Source organism: Oryzias latipes, chromosome 10, assembly GCF_002234675.1.
Source record: "Oryzias latipes chromosome 10, ASM223467v1".
NCBI classification, from domain to species: Eukaryota; Metazoa; Chordata; class Actinopteri; order Beloniformes; family Adrianichthyidae; genus Oryzias; species Oryzias latipes.
Window position 1 is genome coordinate 10101728 of NC_019868.2, and position 21301 is coordinate 10123028.

The following is a 21301-nucleotide window of genomic DNA, read 5'->3' on the forward strand; positions in this document are numbered from 1 at the left end:
TATATATAGAAATATATTAAATCGTAGTCTTCTTTTTTCGGTGCCACGTTGTTATCACTTTATTTGCAAGCTTGTCATTTTCCCCAAATTCAAAGCAAGGGGGAAATTTACAGCATAACCAAAACAGGAAACCGTTTGGCTAATACCAAAATAATAGCAATTACTTTGAAAATCACAAAACCCGGTTAATTCCACTGTTTTTTGAGCATGTTTGTATTTTTAAATAAAATTAATGTGATGTGTAGGTAAATTGTGATTGAATATATAGGTTTTCAATGCAACGTTTCAGGCTAAAGTTCAATTAAAGTCGTGTGATATTTTATTTTGGCGCACCCAGGTGCTGATTTCCGGTGTTTTTGCATAAGTGTTTTTCAAGACGTCAGTATGAGAAGAGCTCCTCATCGCCGCAGGAAAGTGAATGTTGGGGTCGTGACGACACTTCCCCTTTTTCCTTTGGGATTTATTTCTGAAAGTTGTTTTTTTTCTTTTTTCCTCCCAAACATTTCCGCGTCGAAGCAGAGAGCAGAAAACTTTTTCTCTCTTTACTGGCTGTGAAGTAAAACTCCCAACATGTCGCCACCGTCTCGACGACTGCAGACGAAGCCGGTGATAACCTGCCTGAAGACTTTTCTCATCTGCTACAGCCTCATTTTCTGGGTGAGTCGTGGCTGGACTTGGAATGGGGGGCAGCTGAGCTGAGGAGCTAGCAAACAACGGGGCAACAAAGAGCTCAGAGCATCAGCTATGTCATTGAAGCTAGCGGAAAATCACTGCAATTACCCTACTAGTTTGGTGTTTAATGAAAAACACTTGTTGATTGACCCGCTGCTGCCGCTTTTGTGCCAAACATTGACCGGAAGACGCCAAAGTGAACTTTAAGATTTCTTTTTTTCTTTTCGGTACATGAACGCGCCCGTTAGCTGTTTACGAAAACAAATGAAGAATTTTAGTTTAATTTTGGTTCAACCATTTCCACTTCTGGTTTTGTTTTAATTGCATTACTAAACAATGAATTATCTCGCGGCTTGTCTGTACATTTAAATGAACACTTTATTTACTTTTCAGCACCAAAGCACGACTTACTGTCAAATTAGTTATGAAAAACAGAAAAACTTTAAAGATTTAGCCATTAAAACTTGATTAACTTTCCCGTGAATAACTTTGCTTAACTGTTTGTTATGAGATTTTTGCGGGGAAAGTCTTGATGTAAAATATCCACTCATTAGGATTTACTTTATCTTTTACTTTAAGATATTACATAGATTTTTATTTAATCAATAAGGAATCAAATGCTTCTTTATCTGTGTATCTTTTTTAACTTAATTTCTTTATATAATACGTTAAAAACATTTTTTTTATCTAAAATAAATTGCATCAGAGTACTTTTCAGTATTTCTTTTCTTTTTAAGGTACTGAATGTATTTTTTTTTTAAATAAAAATAAATAAATTCTGATTACACACATTATCTTATATTAGGTCTTGTGTAAAATTATTTTTTTATAAGAATTCTTCTTCACAGAAATCTAACACCACTGGAAAAAAAAAAAACATTTTTTTCCCCCTTTTCATCTGTGATGCTTTGTACAAGTTGTTTGGCATATAAGTTAGTTGTTTGTGGGAGGAAAACAAGCTAAACATTATTCCTACTCTGCTGCTGAATCTGGCCTTTTAGATTTGATTATTAAAGGTCAGTATATCAAATTAAAGGAAAACAAAAAACAGACTAAGTGCATCTGGTTTGACTGTTGGGAAATTGATAAATATAAATGCTAATAGTTAAGAAGATGCTTTTGACGAACAGAATACCAGGGTCATTTCTGAAGGAATCAACACATAGTTGTGTCATGTGGTTAAGGGAAATCTCTTGAACCAAACAGGCTTTACTGTTTCTCTTGTTTTTACTTTTTAACATTTATTTATCCAGAAGAGAGTGAACTATATGTTCCAAAGACACCATGTTCTCATGCACACCTGGTGTCTGTTCTGAACAAATGCATTCATTTATGACCTTTAATCAGCTCCACTGGAGTGATTGCAGTTAAAGGCTTTGCTCAAGGACACAACAGCAGGGTAAAATAATGGCACAAACGCTGCTGGTCATTTATCTCAGGTTTAATTAGGTTTAATAGTAGGAACCAGCCACCCTCCTAACTGCAGCTCCATGACAGCCTATCTTAGATTTCTTATCAGCTGACCGCTTATCGTCAAAAGCTTTGCCAAATGGATCCACGTATGTAAAAGTGGAGACGGCTCATTGCCGATAATCCTACAGTTCTGCTGTCATCCAGCCTTTAGGAGTGTTTTAATATTATAAAATATCTTTTAGACCCACTCCAATCATCTCTTGCTCTATTTTAAAAGCGTCCCCAGTGGTCTTTTAATTTTGATTATGCTGTTTTTAGCCCAAATGTAGTTTCTGCAGAGCAGCAGAAGTTCATTAGAAATTCACCACTAAAGTGTTGGTGGGACCATTGGCACAGAGTAAGTCCACCCCTACTCCCGTCTGTTTATGCGCTTTCCTGCTAGCTTACAGCCCTTCACACACCCCAACCTAACATTACTGCTGCAACAAAAATGGCGACCAATATTGAAGATATCCAGACGTACAGTTTTGACCCATATCCAGGGGGCTTGTGGCCTACCCAGCGTATTTCCAACGTAACAAATAAACTCTATTTTAAACTTCATTTTTTTCGTCTGCTACTGATTCACAATGATTTGAATAAATAAATACCCAGAAATGCAATGCTAAGCTTAATTTTCATTATATATGTCCTTCATCGTCAGCAAAATGCCAATAGAACATGTTAAAACACCAAAAAAATGTCCTCCATGTGGTTCTTAAAGAAAAGTTTCCACCTTGTTATCATTTTAGAGGGAGGCTATATTTAGATTTCAATAATTGTAGCATTTAAAAGTTCCTCTATCTTAATTTATTTTTGTGTTTATGGGTAGTTTTACAAAGTCTTGGGGTGCAGTAGACCTGCTACCATTTTCAATAAAGCCTGTTGGAACTTGATAAGGATATAAGAGCAGCTGGTGGTAATAGATATATTTAAAATGCATAGAAAGCTATAATTTTATTATCACTCATTACATAAAGAACGTTGACATTTATTTTAGAAGTGCAGTAAAGTACTTCTTCACAGTAAATAACCTCTTAGCTTCATATGACAGGTTCTTTTTTACACCGTGTTAAAATGAACACAGTACCACCGTCTAGTTTCTCATTTTATTTATACATGATGATAAATGGAAACATGTTTTAATGAAGAAAATACCTAGACCTTCCAAGAAAGGTTCTGACTTTAAAAGTACCACATTGAGATGGTTATCTATGCTTTTATTTCTTCTTGTTTAGATTATTGTAATTCTCTTTTTACTTGTTTTAAAAAATCTGTTCTTAACCGTCTTCAGTTGGTTCAAAACACTGCTGCAAGGCTTTTAACAGGATCGGACTAAAGGGCACACATTACCCCCATTTTATCCTCCTTTGCACTGGCTCCCAATTAAGTGGCCTATTGATTTTAAAATTTTAGTTTTAACCTATAGAGCTTTAAATGGACAGACCCCAAAATACGTATCAGACTTGCTCTGTCCCTACGCCCCTGGCCGTGCCCTCCGCTCCACGGATCAAAATCTTTTAAAGATTAAGACCAAGTATAAAACCAGAGGTGACCGGTCGTTCCAGGCAATAGTCCCCAGACTCTGGAATGCCCTCCCTCTGTCCCTTCCTGTGGCCGACACCATCGATTCTTTTAAAAGTCAACTGAAGACGCTTTTATTCATAAATGCTTTTGGCTGACTGGTTTCATTCTTATTGTTATATTTTTATTCTACGTTTAATTTTCTTCAATTTAGTTTTGCTTTACATCGTATTTAATGGAATGTTTTTCTGCTTTTACTGTATTGTATGTTTTTTAATTGTTCAGCGCTTTGTGATTTTATCTGTGAAAGGCGCTATTTAAATAAACCTTACTTACATTCATGTGCAACAACCAACACGGTGGTGGCTTTATTATGGGATGGGACGATTTTGCTGTACATGGAGCATAACAGTCCATGTTTGAGTGATATTTGTACCACCCCTTCACATCACTTACATTCAATGTGTAGATTCAGACTTCATTCAGGCTCATTCTGCATCTCATTTGATAACATGCATCTGCAAAGGAATAACAAAAATATATGAATGGAATCCTCTGCACACATTTTTCCTTTTTTCTCATTTAACAACCAAAGTATTCATTGGTGAAACTGTCTTTTGAAAGGTGATGATGTCTCCCTGCAAACACACACAACGTAAGTTTATTTACAAAGGGTAAACAAAAGATGGCCATCAGTAGAAAATGGGCACTTATGGTTGCTCTCACTGTTAATCTTTAGACTAAGCAATCAGCTGACGTTAATGTTGTTCCAAGACGCAGTTCAGGTCAGTGGTTTCATCTGGTGTTTTATTGCTGCAGGCTGTTTGAGCCGCTGCCTCTGGTCTGGCTAATGACTCCTACTGAGGCGTTAAGGAAAACGCAGAGATGATTGAAATGCAGGCTAAAAGCTTTTCCTGGGTGTGTTTTTGCTGAGACTCACAGTTACATAAATCAGTTGGAACATCTCGATCTGTAATGTTGCCACTGGTGAGGTTGTGTCTAAAGTTGATCAAATGTAGAAGTTAATTTCGTTTGTATTATCGCTGTATTATCTGCCCTCTAACTTATTTTGCTTCCCCAAAAGAACAGCATCAGTTTAAGGCAAATCTGGGAGGTAAATTGGGTTTTTTACTGGATGCAGAGCTTCATAGTTGAATAAAGAGATTGATGATATTTGTCTGGTTAGAAGATCCCAGCTCTGTAACTAAATCCATGCACAATCTTTGCTTGGTATAAACTCAGCAAGATTTGACATCTATATTTAACCGTTAATGTCTGTTTCGCATTAATCAGGCAGATCCTTTAAAATTTAATTAAAATAATTTTAAATTAAAGTAAAGTAATTTAAAATTACTTTAAAGTTCCACTCTGATCATCTCTGAATCCATTTTAATAGCATTCCCAGTGCTCTTTTAAGTATGATTTCTGCTGTTTTTAGCCAAAATCAAATAAAGTGTCATTTTCTAGAATATAGTTTCTGCAGAGTAGCAGGATTTTATTAGAAATTCACCTCTAAGTTGTGGTAAGAGACAGCAGAGCTACCTCGCCCCCCTTCCCGTCACCCATAACTGAGCTATGTTTACGCGCTCTCCTGCTAGCTTACTGGCCCCCACACCCCCAACTTAACATTTGTGATGCAATTGAAATGGCGAGCAATATTGGAGCTATACAGCCGTACAGGTTCGAGCCAGATGTTGTTCAAGCCTAGCTGAGGAAAATGAAGACGGACATGGATCTTTATTTCTGCAAGTGGATGCAACAAAATGGGTTGAAGCAGGGATCTTGTTGCTCACCCAGTGTATTTTCTCCATTGCAAATATAATCTTTTTCAAACTACATTTTTTTAACCTGCTCTTGATTCACAATAAATTGAAGAAAGAAATACAAAGAAATGCAGTTCTAAGCTCAACTTTCTTCATGTGCAATTTCATCATCAGAGAAAAAACAACACAAGAACAAAACACACAAAGAGTGGGTCTTTAATAAAGTGAGATCATGTTAGAAATTCAAAAAGTTTTTGAAAAATGAATTCTTTAAAATTTAATTTATAAAATATTTCCCATAATTAAGAGGGGAGTGTAATCCAATAATACAATATGTATTGCAATACGTGGTATATTTTAAGTGTCAGGACCAAAGCATCTGGAGCCCACCACAAATCACCTCGATCTGCAGTTTTAGATGGCACTGGCAGCAACGTGGCACTGAGTCTCGGTTCGGTACCCGTCCCAAGCAAAGACTTAGCGGTACATGTCTCTGAACACCTGAGAGGGTGAGGCTGACAGGACATTTAGCATTTAACACAAGCTGCTTCTGGCTTAGATCTTGTAGTGGTTTTATGGGGGTGTAGAGCTGCTCAGAGGCTCAGTGTGCCGTTCTGCAGACTAGCGGTTGAGGGTTTAAGTGGAAAACGAGAGTCAGACGGTGAAGGACGCTCATAAATAATCAAATAAATGTCATCTTGACAGCATTTTCAATCGATACAAATATCACCAAATGAAGTATCATGCTGTATCGCCAAATCGATTTTCCCCTACACCCCTATTGGTGTAGGGGAAATGTTTTTTGTTTCAATAATAATAATGGGGCCAAAAACCTCATATTTAAAAAAAAATTTAACAGTAAAACTAATGCATCAAGGAATAAATAAGTCATTTAGCTGGTTTTTCAAAAAGTTTGTTTTCCTTAAATGGGAGTCCAATCAAGTTGCAGCGTCTGATAAATTAGGTTGGATCTTATTTTTTATTTTTTTAATCTGGGCTTGACTTGCCTTCCTTTGAGACATGTTGCTTAAATGAAACAGTTGTTGATCAGTTAGCGATGCATCAGCTCTCTTTCTTGAAAGCTGCTCTGGTTTTCAGTTCACAGGTGTGGTGCTGCTGGCCGTTGGCGTGTGGGGTAAGGTCAGCCTTGAGGCATATCTGTCCCTGGCTTCTGAGGGGGGCACCAACGCGCCGTATGTCCTCATTGGGACCGGAGCCATCATTGTTATTTTCGGCCTGTTCGGCTGCTTCGCCACGTGCCGCGGTAGCCCGTGGATGCTCAAACTGGTAAGAGAAGAAGTGGTCAGCACCCCTCCTCAAATGGGACGTTTTGGAGCTCACATGTGTGTGTGTGTGTGTGTGTGTGTGTGTGTGTGTGTGTGTGTGTGTTCTGTCAGTACGCCATGTTTTTGACCCTGGTGTTCCTGTCTGAGCTTGTGGCTGGAATTTCAGGCTTCATCTTCAGGCATGAGGTGAGACACTGACACGTTACGTTTTTAGATGCAGTAGTTATATTGGTTCATTAAACTGCTCTGTTTTATTCTTTTAATCCTACCAGATTAAGGCAGTAATGGGAACCGCTTATGAAAATGCAGTGAGGTCCTACAATGGCACAAACAGCTTAAGTGTTGCACTTGATACCATCCAGAGAACAGTGAGTGGCAGTTTTCCTGGATCTCATGTTGCTCTTATCTGACAGTACAAGCTGAAGGCCTCTCTTAACTCTGAAGATCCAGTGCTGAAGCATTAGCAACAGAGCAGCTTCTGCAAGATGTACTGTATAACATACAGAGTTGAACCATGCTATTGACTACATACTTATTTTTCACCATAAATTACAAATAAATTCTTTAAAAATTAGAACATGTAATTTTCTGCAGTTATTTTTCTCCTTTTGTCTCTCATAGTTGCGGTATATCTATGATTAAATTTACATGCCTCATCGTTTTAAATTGGAGAACTCGCACCATTGGTGGCTGACTAAATACTTTTTTGCCCCACTGTATTCTTTAACTGCATCTGCAGTGATATCACTCATTTATGTCTTTTGTCTTTATTGAATGCTCAGCTTTCCTTTGGCATGTATAAACTGTAGTGTTTGCCGTTTTCAGCTGCGTTGCTGCGGAGTGAAAAATTACACTGACTGGAAGGAGGCGCCTTACTTTATTTCCAAGGGAATCCCTCTAAGCTGCTGTAAAGACAACGGCAATTGCACTGTGGAGATCATGAAAGACCTTGATAAGGCTGGGAAAGAAGTGTTCACAACAGTGAGTGTGGAACAGCTATGCAGCCAAAGGTCCTGCTGGGATTTTTAAAGCTTTCAGCGTCTCTCTTTGTTTTCATCTGGCAGGGTTGCTTCGCACTGGTGACAACTGTGATGGAATCTAACCTGGGAGTCATCGCTGGCATTTCATTTGGGATTGCATTCTTTCAGGTGCGACTGACACTATTCACAATGATCATTGCAGTTATTTCAGCGACATGTTTCCAGCTTTCAATTGCACTTTAAAAGGCTTGGCTTTCAAGCCCCAGATGGCAATATGATAAAGGAATCCTCCACTTCTTTTACATCTAAGACGTACAGTTTTGGGAGGGTGCTCTGGCTGTTTTAAGGCTAGATTTCTTTGACTTTGTCATATTGCAACTGCAACAGTCACTTTGAGATGGCTGTCCTATAATTGACTCGTTTAGAATATACCCCTGAATCACTCAATCAGGTCCATGTTCCTACTGGTTACACACATGGACTTAGTGGACTCCAGACAATTGGAACATTTTGGATTTAAGAAGCAACTTTGGAGCGCATCCTGATTCATGCAGAGTTTTGTTCTCAGAGTTGTTCTTCAAAAATGTAGAGCAAAGAAAAAAAAAACCTCCAGAGCCGTGTTTCTGCCTGCTGAGATTAAACTGCATCCACTGCTGTCCCATTCAAATATCCTTTGGGAATTAAAAACAACTTCTGTTCTTCACTGACAGCAACACAATGAGAACCTTACAAATCCAAGCAGTCACAGTGTCACTCTTAAGCAGGACAGCAGGCATACTTAGGGATTTCACTGAGTGAATGCTAGGCCTCTGTTGCACCCAGCTAATCACAGTTCAGCGTTCTGACATCAGAACCTCACATTGACCTCAAGAAGAAATGTCCCAAATAAAAGCAAGGTCACTGTGGAAAGGAGGGAGGAGAGTGATTGTTGCAGAGGTCATTATCACAAACACAGGATGGAAATACAAACCCATTTGAGATTAATTTAGAAAAACAAACTGAAAAGTCCTAGTGGTGTCCTGTAATTAAATGCAGCTTCCTTGTCATGGACAATTAATATGACAAGGAGAAATGAGGATCTGCTGTCCCTGCAACAAACTGTTTACACTGTGGTTTCATTTTGACAGAATCTAAGGGTGCCAACAGTAGGAAAAGTGTGAGGAAGCAAACAAAACAGCTTACAAATAGTAAGATCCGTCATGTTTAAAAAAAAAAGCTCATCTTTTTCAATTCATTTGTATATTTCAGGCAGAGTTGAGAATAATTTATGTAAAACACATGACAAGATGAGCTTGGAATGGTTTGGTGTAGTGATAGAGCCAGCTGAAATGTTTACAGCGTTTGTTACGCGAGGAAATATATTTTTCATGAGAAATTTCATCACATGTCCGTTTATGCTTGCTGGCAGTGTCAGAGTTTAGCGGCTGCAGTGGAGACCCAGAAATGACCAGCAACGCAGCTCCCTGTCGTCTAAACACAAGTGTTTGGAGAATTTACTTAGCAAACAGGTTTCTTTGTTCTTATGGATTTTAGGATAAAACAGGATCAGATTAGATAGGATAAATCTCTCTTCATCCCGCAGTGGAGACATTTTCATGCTGACTAAAGGAATGCGAGAATAGAGTATGATTTTAAAAAGTAGTGGCATGTATTGCACTGTTGGAAAACCAGAGTTGTACTTCACTGTGAGCAGCCCAGGTTGTACAGTCTCCCAGCAGCAGGGAGTGTTGCCGTGAGGTTTTGCTCCTTCAAACGGTGACAGTATAACGGTCTGTCACTGAAGGAGCTCAGTCATAGTCAAACATTTTCTACCAGACTTACTTCAGAGTACATTCTGATCCGTCCTCCATCAAACACAACAGCTTGGCTCTCTTTCTTTTTCCCCACCTCCTGCACTGAGGGGCATCCAATACTGAGCAAAGAAGTGAGAGACGGCCACAGCTACGTTCACACCAGGCATGTGACGCGCATTCTAGAATGCGTGTTTAGCCCATGGTGTGCAGCGGATCACCAAACTCACGGTTCTCTGATCACTGCTCGGATCATTTTTCTGATCAGTAAAAAGGACAAAAATAACAGGGGGAAAAACAAAAAGGTAGAAGCCTAAAAAACATGAATGACATCTTTGAACTTTGAACACAAACAAAATGCTAAAACGTGTAGTTCCTGGTTACATCTACATGTCTTGAGACCAAATCTGTGTGGAGTACTTCCTGAAATGCAATATTTCCCTTTTCCTAATGTGCAAATTAAATTTTAAATAAGTCAAATTTAACATAAATGTATTTTCTGGTGATCCGCGGTACACGTGTGCTGACCCGTGGCTACTGATCCGTACGGATCACAGATTGTCCATGATTCACTGCACCGCTAGTGTTCACACTGGACAATTCGGGAGGGGCTTCTTTTCCTTTTCCTACTGTTCACTAGCGCATGTCCTCCACCTACAGAGGATCGTTGTTGTGAAACGTTGAAGCGGTGCAAACATGGTCAATCTCGTGGGAACCAGTTCCCAAAGTTCTGTATCAGTTCTCTATTCTCTCTTATTTGTTCATGACTATTATTAACCATTTTCTTGCTGCAGACAAACATCTCATAGTTGTGACTCCTCGCAAAAGGCAGACAGTTTGAGGGGTGGTCATGCAGGCAGATGTTGGTTCCCCTCATGTGCACCAACTTATCCCTCAGGAGTTGAGGTTAGAAGGTATTAAAGCACTGGAGAAGTGATGGAGCATGACCCTGGTCCAGGCATGACTGAGCTCTATGAAGGAGGAAGATGTCAGCATCTTCAGCTCTAACGTTAGGCTGGTAGAGTAACTGCAGGGTCCATGTGGGTCACAGAGGGGAAGTCTGTTCAGGTGACACATCAACACATACCTCATTCATTAAGTTTAACATCTTAAAAGTTAAATGTTGCATTTCCACATTTACATCAGACTTGGTGGAAACTGTTTTTTTTTTTTAAAGACTCATAACCCAGAATAGTAGTCTGGACTTTTAAATTTGATGTATTTGTGGAACCTCTTCTCTCTTTTAAGGTGTTTGGGATATTCCTGGCCTGCTGTTTGTCTCGATACATAACCAACAACCAGTATGAGATGGTCTAACCGTTTCTGTGATCAGGTAATTGTTTCTGTTTTATTCAGCTTTAGTTTAATGAACCGCTGGATTTCTGTGAGTCTATAAGCGGCTCTGTCTTTTTGTGTTCTTGCAGGTCAAAGACGGCATACACCTGCAAACCAACTCCGTTAAGATTTTATTAGTGTGTGTGTGTGTGTGTGTGTGTTAGTCACTATCATTTTAGAGAGGAAAACCTGCTTCTTCTTCTTTTAGTCAGTCTCACCTTTACAAAAAAAAAAAAGAGCTGAAATGAAAGTGGTCATGGGGGAAAAAAAGCAAAGAAGGGACCTGGACATTTCAAGTTTGTTACTCCTTGGAGGAAATCATGGCTGTCATAATGTTTTTCACTTATTTTCTCTTGTCTCACAGCTGCCTTGTGTATTTGTAGATGTTAAGCTAGTAAATGTTCAACACCACTCATGTTTATGTAAAACGTGGACAAGACGAAGAAGATGTCACCACCCCGAAATCAGTCTGAGGTGTAGCAATGAGCCTCAGTGTGGGCCAGTCCTGCTGAAAGCCTGCATTCATTCGTGCCAATTTCATTCAGCTATTATGACTGTATTCTGTGTTACTTTGTATTTTCTTTTGTGAATGCATGTGAAATACTCTTGGATAAAATAAAAACCTGTATCTTTAATCACGTCTGGTCTGGAAATGAATCGTAATGAGTGTTTTGGATTTTAATGGACTCTAATTAAAGAAATTCACATATAAATGTAATTTCCTAATGGGGGCGGCTGTGGGGCAGCGGCGGGGGCGGTCGACCCATGATCGTAATATTGCAGGTTCGATTCCCGCCTTGCACGCCCATGTGTCGAAGTGTCCTTGGGCAAGACACTGAACCCTACCTTGCCTCTGGTGGGAGGTTGGCGCCAGTGTGTGAATGTGTGTGTGCATGGGTGAATGGGACTGTGACTGTAAAGCGCTTTGGGCCTTCATAAGAAGGTAGAAAGCGCTATATAAGCATTTGCCATTTACCATTTAATGAAATGTCCAGATTATTGTTTGATTTCCATGCCTTGAGTCTCATATTACTGTTTGGAGTACAACCTGGCCTGCTAATAACTATAACCTTTTCACATAACGCAAAACAGCAGAGATATTGAGTATCTGTGTTGACAAAATAAACTCTATTCCCTTTGGAAATGGGGCACCACTTTTTTCTGTTTCAAATGATGTTAGATAAGTGCAGCTAAATATTGCACCCGTAGGATAGCAGGAGCTTTTTTATTGCATTTACTATCCTAAAAAAACTTAGAATTTGGTGTCTGACAAAGACTATACTTGTGCATTTTTATTTAAATATAGTTTTAAAAAATCTGTTAATTAACCTTCCCCCTAAACGTACTAAAATACATACAGATTTGTCATTTGTATTAGAACTGATTGAATTTATTTCATTATTGAAAAAAAAAATCTACTTGAGACATTTTTTTGGTTCAATATTCCAGTTAATTTTAATACTAATCTACTAAAAATGATCACTTCACGTGTTTCAAATTATAACTTTTAGAAAATTACCACCTAAGATCTGAATTTCTGAATTTAAGCCCTCCCAAAAAGGGTTTTAATTCAAATTAGTCTTATTTTTCCACAAAATAATAGGTAGATTTACCTAAATAAATTTGACCATGACCTTAAAAAAACAATCTGAAAAGCAAGAATGAACTGTTTTGGTGCGATTAAGGAAGCTAAATGTTGCGGGACAGTTGATAAAGGTCCCGCCACCCTTCAGGTGGAAGGGATCAGATCCTCATCAGAAACAAACACCTGATGGTTCATTAACGTCATCTGACCCAGCTGACATGGATGCGGACTTAAGTCGAGCCGGACCGGTTAACGGACCTGTCTGTCGGTGTCACGGTTTGAAGCATTCTGGCCTGGGAAGCTTTGGGTGAGAATGGATCCCAAGAGATTTTCCGGGGGGGTGGTGTTTCTTAGTTAAATGGTTGGTTAGTGTGAGTTAAAATGAACAGGTTTGAATAATGAATGAGGTCATCAGAGGTCAAAAGAAAAGCAGTTTAGGATTTGGTCAATCCAGCCAGCAGGTGGCAGTGTTGCACAGATGACATCCTTTATTTTTTTTAAAGTAACAGAATTACATGGACGTGTGTGTTAAACAGTTGTAGATCACAAAGGTGTTGAACCTGCCGCTCAGCATCTCATTATCGTTTTGTGCCTCGAGGCCACTAACGGATTGACAAACTGGAAGTTGCCAGGATTCAGACAAGCCCTGAGCAAATATGTTTGTTGATGGGTGAAAACTGTAATATGATTGGCCGCTGGGAATCAGATGCTCGCGCAGGCTCCGCCCTCTTCCTCCCTTTCGTTTCCCTGCCGGCGTCTCCGGTATAAAAGCGGCATTAGGCTCGTCGTTAACCGAGGAAATCTTTGCTTTGCTGCACGGCGGGTGTTCGGTTCGTGGAGTTCCTCCAAAGAAACGAGTCCCCCGTTTGTTGATCGATTTCCAGGTTGGTTAGGTTGCAATTCTGCAATGAGTGCCTTTAATTTGCTGCGGATTAAATTACTGCAGTTTTGCGCCTAATTATCTTAATGTTTACATGCTGGAACTCTTAATTTGGCTGTGAAATAATATTGATGCGTGTTTGTTGGTAGGTCGTGTTAAAGCTGTGGTTCAGTAGTTTGCATTGCAACCAATCTGGTGTCCTTTCCGCCTCCCTGCAGATCCGCCGCCTTAGCAGCTCTGCAAGCCTCCACCCGCCTCCACCATGATGCAGATCAACGGGGACTCCTCCACCAACAAGCACTCGCTCATCAACGTCATGCACCGCTTCATGGCGGCCGCCAACAACATGGACGAGACCATCATGGTGCCCAGCCTGCTGCGGGACCTGCCGCTGGACGAGCAGGCCTGCAGCCAGGGGGAGGCCAACAACAACGAGCCGCCGTGCTCCAACAAGCAGAGGGACATGTACGAGCACTACCTGCTGCTCAAGTCCATCAAGAACGACATGGAGTGGGGTCTCCTCCGGAGGGAGATGAGCAGCGGCGCCAGCTTCCTGGAGATGGCCGTGAAGCAGGAGGAGCAGCAGCCGGTGACCGGGGCCCTGCCCCTGGACGACAACGCGGACCTGGAGCGGCAGTTTCACTATCACCTCAGGGGACTGTTCGGAGTTCTGTCCAAGCTGACGCTGCAGGCGGACAACCTCACCAGCAGATACAAGCGGGAGATCGGAGGAGGGAACTTCATGCGATAAGCCGGCGCGACCCCCTCCTCCCTCCCTTCCCTCCAACTCCCACCGGACTCGAACGTTAACGGGATATCTTGTGCAATCTCAGACGTGAACTAACGGGGCCACCAGTCTTCTCACTCCTGAGTAAAGCCATTTTAACCGCCCCACCAGGAACCTATGAAGCCTGACCCATGGCGGAGGTTCAGTTGTTCTCCAGATGATGCTCTGCATCCAGAACCCTCATCCGTGTCTGGACCGAGAGGTTCTGCTTGTAGGAGATGCTGGTTCTTCTGCCCCGCTCTCTCAAACTGTAAATACCTGTAACACTGAGCTGAAGGGCCCTCACCTGTGTAGCTCAGACCTTCCCACCTGGTTCTGTGCCTTGACTCTGTCTTCACTTGTTCAGTTCACTGTGACTAATGGCTAATTTGTCTGTAATTAAACATTCTAGAAATGGGTTTTTATATTGATGCAGTTCAACAAAAATAAAAAAAAACTTGGAATTTGAACTCTCCAACCTTTCATTTACTTGCTATTTTAAAGCTATAGGCACATGGGCATGTAAGGCCTGTTCAAGAATGCAGCTTCTTGGCATTATGGTGTACAAACACTGTACAAGCAGGGTGGGACTTCACCTTTTTCTACCGTTAACTAGCACATGTCTGCCCCTTACAGTTGAAAGAGGCTTGGTGCAAAATGTCAAATCAGGGGAAAATTTCAGTTTTGCTGCAGGCTTTTTCTTTCGCAGCTCTTTATTTTATTAAATTTCATAACTGGTCACCTCCGTGAATTGAAAGGGACAATATAAATTCTTCACTATCAAATCTGAGTCCCTAAATGGTCAAAGTTTGATTTATTTTAAAGGTTAAAACCCGTTTAATTGGTTTAGATGTACAGCCCAACCAAAAACGGTTTTGAAAGATTTGCATAGCTATTCATGAACGCAAGGGTTGAACACGGAAGCCTGAATACATTCAATTGTAGTGGCCGCATAACCCTTGTGCTATCCTAGGCACTTTAACATTGGAAGTTGGGTCATCTAGACCCACTAGACAGTGTGCTGAACCTATTTTCTTCAATGATTTGTGAACCTCACTGGTGTCCATGGATTACATGAAATCTTTCCACCTTTGTCATGGTAGGGAGAATGTCAATGTAAGGGTGGGGTCATCTAAGATAGCACAAGGGTTAAATGTTTTGATGTAAGCTTATAGCTTCATATAAAGGCCTGTAGTTTTGGTAAACTGAAGCCAGTATAATCTTACAGAATGATCAGTTTTCAAACTATTTGGGGAAACAAATGTTAGACTTCCTCAATATGATTTGAACGAGTTCTCTTTAACCTTTTATAGAATCCACTACTCTATGATGTTGGCAGTGAGAGCTACAGGCAATAAAGGGTTGTAAAACACTTAAAACATCAGGGGAAGAAGCTCAAAGGACACCACCTCGGAGCACTGACGTGACACCAGTCCATAGCTCTGTAAAACAAATGAAGCCTCCCATGTGTCTGTGCTGGCATATAGTCCTTCCCTTAGCAACAGATCCACCAATCATAGCAGAGGAGAGTATCCAGGAAGCAGCCTGGTGTAGTCAATCCTCCGACCAGGAGCAAGCTGATGGAGGTCACAGAGTTTGCAGAATAGCTGAGCTGTGTGGAGAGAGGCGGGTGCTCTGTTCCCACAGACAAAGGACCATACAAGCAACTGCAGACCAAGATGTCCGCACTGGGCAGTGAGCCTCATCCCACTCAAATAAACTGGGTCAACTCGACTGGTGACAGCTGGCCCCACAGGGAATGTCAGTCAGGATGAGACTTAATACCAAGCTGAAAAACGAAATTCAGCAAACAAATGATGCATCTTGAATTTGATGGAGCAGTGTAATCCCCAGCTAACAGGGTCATCTTTCATTTTTCAGGTATTTGGGGGGAAAAAACAACTAAGAAATAACTAATGAATTTAGATGATGAAAAGGTAATGAGAGCCAAATCAAAGCCTCAGAAATGCATTCAAATAAACCAATACAGTTGCAGATTTGTTCTCAGCTCTGTAGCCAGGCGGAAGAAGATCCTGTGTAGCAGGGATTTGGAGCAATCTGCACTCAAAGCATAAAAAACTTTGGTTCCAGTTGTGTGAGCAAAGTCAGCGCTGAAAGTCTTTTCAAAGCAAGCAGTCAGTATAGATGCAGTATGTTGTCAATATTTGCTCTGAGAAAGTTTGTAAAGTTACAGATGACAAAACTGCTTTTTTTCAAACAAAACGTCAACATGGCAAAGTTAATGTAACATTAAAATAACTGTCATCCATACACCAAAGATAGTTTTAAACTTTACATTTGTAACCCTTTACTTCCCAAACAGAACAGGCAGAAATGAGTTTCTCTTTTAGGCACAGTTGCAGCCTGAATGTTTCAGTCCAAGAAAAAAAAAACAGTAGAGGGGATTTTTCTTGCCGCTTGACATTAACCCTTGTGCTATCCTAGGCACTTTAACGTTGGGAGTTGGGTCATCTAGACCCACTAGACATTGCTCTGAACCTTTTTTCTTCAATGATTTGTGAACCTCAATGGTGTCCATGGATTACATGAAATCTTTCCACCTTTATCCACCTTTGTCATGGTAGGGAGAACACGTCAAAGTAAGGGTGGGGTCATCTAAGATAGCACAAGGGTTCGCCTGGCACAGTAAAACAAGAGCATGTGCGCACTTGTTGGCATACAGCCCTATGTTATCTTACAGTTTGTTTTTTGGCAGCTGAGTCTGTGGTTGCAGCAGCTGAAAGACCTCATGAAAGGTCAGGCAGCAGAGATGTTTTCAGTTGGCTCAACTTCACCAGTATTCAAGTTAAAATAAACTTTCTTTGTCTGTCCATTCAACCCACTTGATTCATGTTTGGGCTCACAGGGATGCAGACACTATGCTACTGAAGACGGGGTACACCGTGGACAGGTCATCAGTCCATCTCACAAACAACAAGACACACTTACATTCCCACTTTTGGGAATGGACGAGTTAAATCACCAGTGAACCTATGAAGCATGTTTGTGGACTGTGAGAGAAACCAAGGATGCCCAGAGGAAACACGCAAATGCATGAGGAGAACATGCAAACTCCACACAGAGGATCCAGCTGAGATTTGAATCAGAGGCTCCTCACTGTGAGGCGTAGGAGCTATTGGAACAAGTCACACAAATATACGCTGCTATGTGAAATAGGAAAGGTAAACTCAAGAAAGGGAAAGAGGAAAAAGTTTGAATTTTAATCCAAATTTTTTTTTTTTACAGAACAGTTGAGGTGTTGAAGATCTGAACAGACAGACCTGTCACCATCAACTCCATATTAAAATTCATTAAAAAGAATGTATAATTATGACAAATGTAATGCCATTTTAAGGTAGAAATACAATTTATAGATACTTTTTATGTGTGTGTCACTTATCATGCAGGAGTAAAACCTTTCAAATATTCATTTAAAATGTTGTCACTGCAATAAAAAGTAACATCTGTTGTTTCAGAAATGATTAAGGTTTTCATTTCTTTTAATATCGCACTGCTAAAAACACAAAAAACACAAGGAGTCATTTTCTCCTTTATTTATATATATATATATATATATATATATATATATATATATATATATATATATATATATATATATATATATATATATATATATATATATATATATATTTTTTATTAAACAGAAAACTTCAACAAACCAGTATCCTACTTGTGCATGTCCCATGTCCAGTTGCAGCAGAGGGTAGTGTCAGGTAGAGCTTTCAGCATAAAACTTTATAGATATATCAAAAAGATCAAAGGAGATGATAGACATGATGATTGCATGGTTTTCTATGGATTTTAGGAGCTCAGAGGGATATGACACCCCAAACTCTTAGCACACCCAGACTTGACCCCACCCTGGTTTTCTACCTGCACCCCGTAGTTGGGCTGACTAAATCTGGGCCTGCTTCTATTCTGGTCTTGTAAATGAAATAGCAGTGACTGAGTGTTTCTCAGTGCTGCAGCTCCATGACATTGATAGTCTGCAAAACAGGAACGGCCGCCTGATTCCCAAGTCACTTTGAAGTCTTGAGAAACCTGAGAGGGGATGTCTGCTTCCACCCAGTGCTCTCTGAGACTCGGTTTCATCATGCAGTCAAGCTGTGTGTGTAATACAGTCTGTCTTAATGACATTAGTCTTAGCTCTAAAAGCCCTCATGTGTGGTAATTTTGGCGAGCCCGCATGTTGCAACGTGTGCAGTGCAATGTGACAGACAGACCTTGGGACATCCACGGCAGTCGTGGGGTGAAAGATTTGGAAAGGTGTTCGTCCTGCCCATCCTGCCAGCATGGGGCTGCGTGATTTCCAGGCGGCTGTCCCCTCCCTGGCATTGCCCCTGTGTTGCACAAAATCTGCAAAGCCAGAGACACCCAGTCGGTGCAGAGATTATCCATTTATCAGACGGGTCACGTCAACCACGTACAGGTGATGATTGCCCCAGGTCAATAATTCAAAATAAAGCTGGAACATTTATCTGGGTCTCAGGCCCATATCATGGTTGCTCTTATCTTTGTTCTCCTTATTGAGGACTTTTATTTTCTATGGCGACAGCACCGTTCCCTGAGCCAACAGCTGACTCTATTCACTGTACTGTTTGCTTTCATCTGCAGGCACTTTTGATAAACAATGAAACAAGCAAAACAGACTTTGCCGTGGAAAAAAGCGAATATTTGATTTTCAGTTGACTAAAGAATCTGATCTAAGAAACTACATGTTCTCTTGTGGCACCAAAAATGGAATTGTGGGATCTTTTCTTAGTGCGTGAAAGCTGTTTTTTGAAGTCTTAAAAATTAAGTAAAGTATTTAGCAGCAAAAATGTATTTTTAATGTAACACTGCTTCATAGGCAGCACAGAGTCATAAACTTCAGAGGAGTTTAATCAATAACTAAGCATGTCATTTCACAGCGGTGGGTAGATATCATAACTCTCCCATGCAGAAAAATTTGGAGCATTTAAAAATGTTCAATGCCCAGCTTCACTCAAACTAACACATAAGGCCTCACACCAAGGATGGGGGCTTAGACTTGATCCACATGTAGTGACTTCAGACCTTTCTGTTGTTTATCTTTGTTTCTAACTTTATTACTTTAATTCCAAAACTACAACAAAAATATTGCTAAAATGAGAAATTTAGGCAAGATGAAGTATGGTAAGTCTTTGACGTTGCTACTTCACTGCATGTTTTAAAGTACTGCTTTGATCTTTAACCCTTGTGCTATCTTAGATGACCCCACCCTTACATTGACGTGTTATTCCCACCATGACAAAGGTGGATAAATTTGGAAAGATTTCATGAAATCCATGGACACCAGTGAAGATCACAAATCATTGAAGAAAAAAGGTTCAGCACACTGGTTAGTGGGTCTAGATGACCCCACTTCCAATGTTAAAGTGCCTAGGATAGCACAAGGGTTACGACTAAAAACCAAAATGGGACATAAAGCTGCGAGGCCAAACACTTGTGGCTGGAAGTCAGATTGTCCATGTTGGTTTTTGCTAAAAGACTAGAAAGTTAGAGCTACAGACACTCAGGGCAAGAACGGGCTAAACGCAGGTTCATGCACATATAGACATTCACACTTGACAAGCAGGGAGGGGTTTTTTCTTCTTTTTCTACTGCTCACTGTTGATATTAAACACCAAGCCCCCTACAGTTGGAAGAGGCTTGCTGTAAAATGCCAAAGGGATTAAAATCTCATGAATTTTGCTCCAGGCTTTTTCTTTCACAGCTCTATTCCAATATATGAAAGACTTGCTGTCATAGAATTCCGGTCAGGAACAAACCGCCATTATTTATTTCTCCGCGGGTTTACATAGACTTTTCATTGAAAATGGTCACTTCACCCTTGTGCAATCCTATGACCCCACTCTTACATTGACGTGTTCTCCCTACCATGACAAAGATGGATAAAGGTGGAAAGATTACATGTAATCCATGGACACCATTGAGGTTCACAAATCATTTAAGAAAAAAGGTTCAGAGCCCTGTCTAGTGGGTCTAGATGACCCAACTCCCAATGTTAAAGTGCCTAGGATAGCACAAGGGTTAAACACACTCTGCCAAGAGGCAGTGGGAGACTTGGGACTCGATTTTACTTTGAAGCAATACTGATACTGGAAATTGGAAAGACAAAAATATTTATGCGTATTTGAGTCAATTATATTCTGACATTTTTCTGTCAAGTTTCAATTGGTTTGTGATGACGAGCCGCACGCGAGAAAGTGTTCGGATTGGGTTGGGAATTCCAAGTGCTCATGACATCGTTATCTTTATGAAAAGGCCATCTGCCTTTCCTATTTCTGCCATTGGAATTACCATGGGCACACACACACACACACACACACACAGTGGAGTGTTTTCTGTTTGATTGGCCTAACCATGATTGATCCACCGCCATGCTCTATAGTTAGAAAGGTGATGGAAAACATTTAGTTAGCTACACTGAAATTAAGCCTGTAGGACTTTTTTCAATGACTAAAACAAAAAAACTTTCAGTATTTTGATATTGCGTGATTTGTTGATGACACTCCCACTCTGAATCATTGCAGTCTTTTTCACTTACGTCAGTGAAATCCAAAGGGCTTTCCAGCAGGTTGTAACTTGATCCTAAATCATGCCAGGTGCTTTAAGTTATAACATGTTGGTTCTTGTGTAACGGGACGCGCCTTGCTTGTACTCTGTGTTGGCAGGCATTGTTGTGACGTAACATGGCCTCATGGGAAGACCATATCTCTGTGCCTGCATCAGAAACAATGTGAAGCCTTGTGCTGCAGACATAATGTGAACCAGCATGCAGACTGATGTCATTAGCATTTGTGTTGGACTTCTTCATGAATGCCCAGATGCAGCATGGTGGCACACATTCACCAGGACAAGAGTCTTCCATTGAAAAAAGTTGGGAGGAAGATGCTTCATCAGTTAGGACCTCTCCATCTGCACTGCATGATGGGAGTCAGTGAGTCTGGTGGAAGATATTTTAGACAGTGAAAGGTTCCGGCAGGAAAAAAAAAAAAACAACTCACTGTTATTGTTTACCTTCACAGTGAACTTTGAATCTCATCTTGCATAAGCCCGAATATATTTGGCAACGATCAATAACAAAAGCTCTTTTCAGGAAACCTTAACATTTATTAAGCTCAAGAATAAAAGAAGAGTTTAATACTGACATTTAGTTAAGGGCAAGGTTACCAGTGTCACTTTACAGATAAAGGGTTGCTGGTTAAAGTCTTGCTCCTGGTCTA

The 21301-nt window shown here is 40.5% G+C and overlaps 2 protein-coding genes across 3 annotated transcripts; both read left to right on the forward strand.

Annotated features, from left to right (window-relative positions):
- Positions 1–383: 383 nt before the first annotated feature.
- Positions 384–11437, forward strand: tspan6 (tetraspanin 6). The gene is made up of 8 exons (XM_020706444.2): positions 384–657; positions 6510–6698; positions 6809–6883; positions 6970–7065; positions 7523–7678; positions 7762–7845; positions 10716–10800; positions 10892–11437. The coding sequence occupies exons 1-7, from the start codon at positions 571–573 to the stop codon at positions 10782–10784; spliced, it is 756 nt and encodes a 251-aa protein (XP_020562103.1). The 5' UTR covers positions 384–570; the 3' UTR covers positions 10785–10800; positions 10892–11437.
- Positions 11438–12543: 1106 nt separating this feature from the next.
- Positions 12544–14503, forward strand: LOC101163585 (mid1-interacting protein 1-like). 2 transcript variants are annotated; one of them, XM_004073097.2, is made up of 2 exons: positions 12544–12694; positions 13486–14503. In XM_004073097.2, exon 2 carries the CDS (start codon positions 13530–13532, stop codon positions 14016–14018), a length of 489 nt encoding a protein of 162 aa, XP_004073145.1. In that variant the 5' UTR covers positions 12544–12694; positions 13486–13529; the 3' UTR covers positions 14019–14503. The 2 variants fall into 2 exon arrangements, with proteins under 2 accessions (XP_004073145.1, XP_004073144.1); XM_004073096.4 differs by lacking the exon at positions 12544–12694 and adding an exon at positions 13128–13271.
- Positions 14504–21301: the final 6798 nt, after the last annotated feature.

Excerpts from the sequence above, each read along its gene's own strand:
- tspan6 (XM_020706444.2), top strand. The coding sequence starts at position 571 with ATGTCGCCACCGTCTCGACGACTGCAGACGAAGCCGGTGATAACCTGC. Across the intron at positions 658-6,509 it reads GCTACAGCCTCATTTTCTGG|TTCACAGGTGTGGTGCTGCT; the intron begins GTGAGTCGTGGC and ends TCTGGTTTTCAG. Across the intron at positions 6,884-6,969 it reads GCTTCATCTTCAGGCATGAG|ATTAAGGCAGTAATGGGAAC; the intron begins GTGAGACACTGA and ends TAATCCTACCAG.
- LOC101163585 (XM_004073097.2), top strand. The coding sequence starts at position 13,530 with ATGATGCAGATCAACGGGGACTCCTCCACCAACAAGCACTCGCTCATC.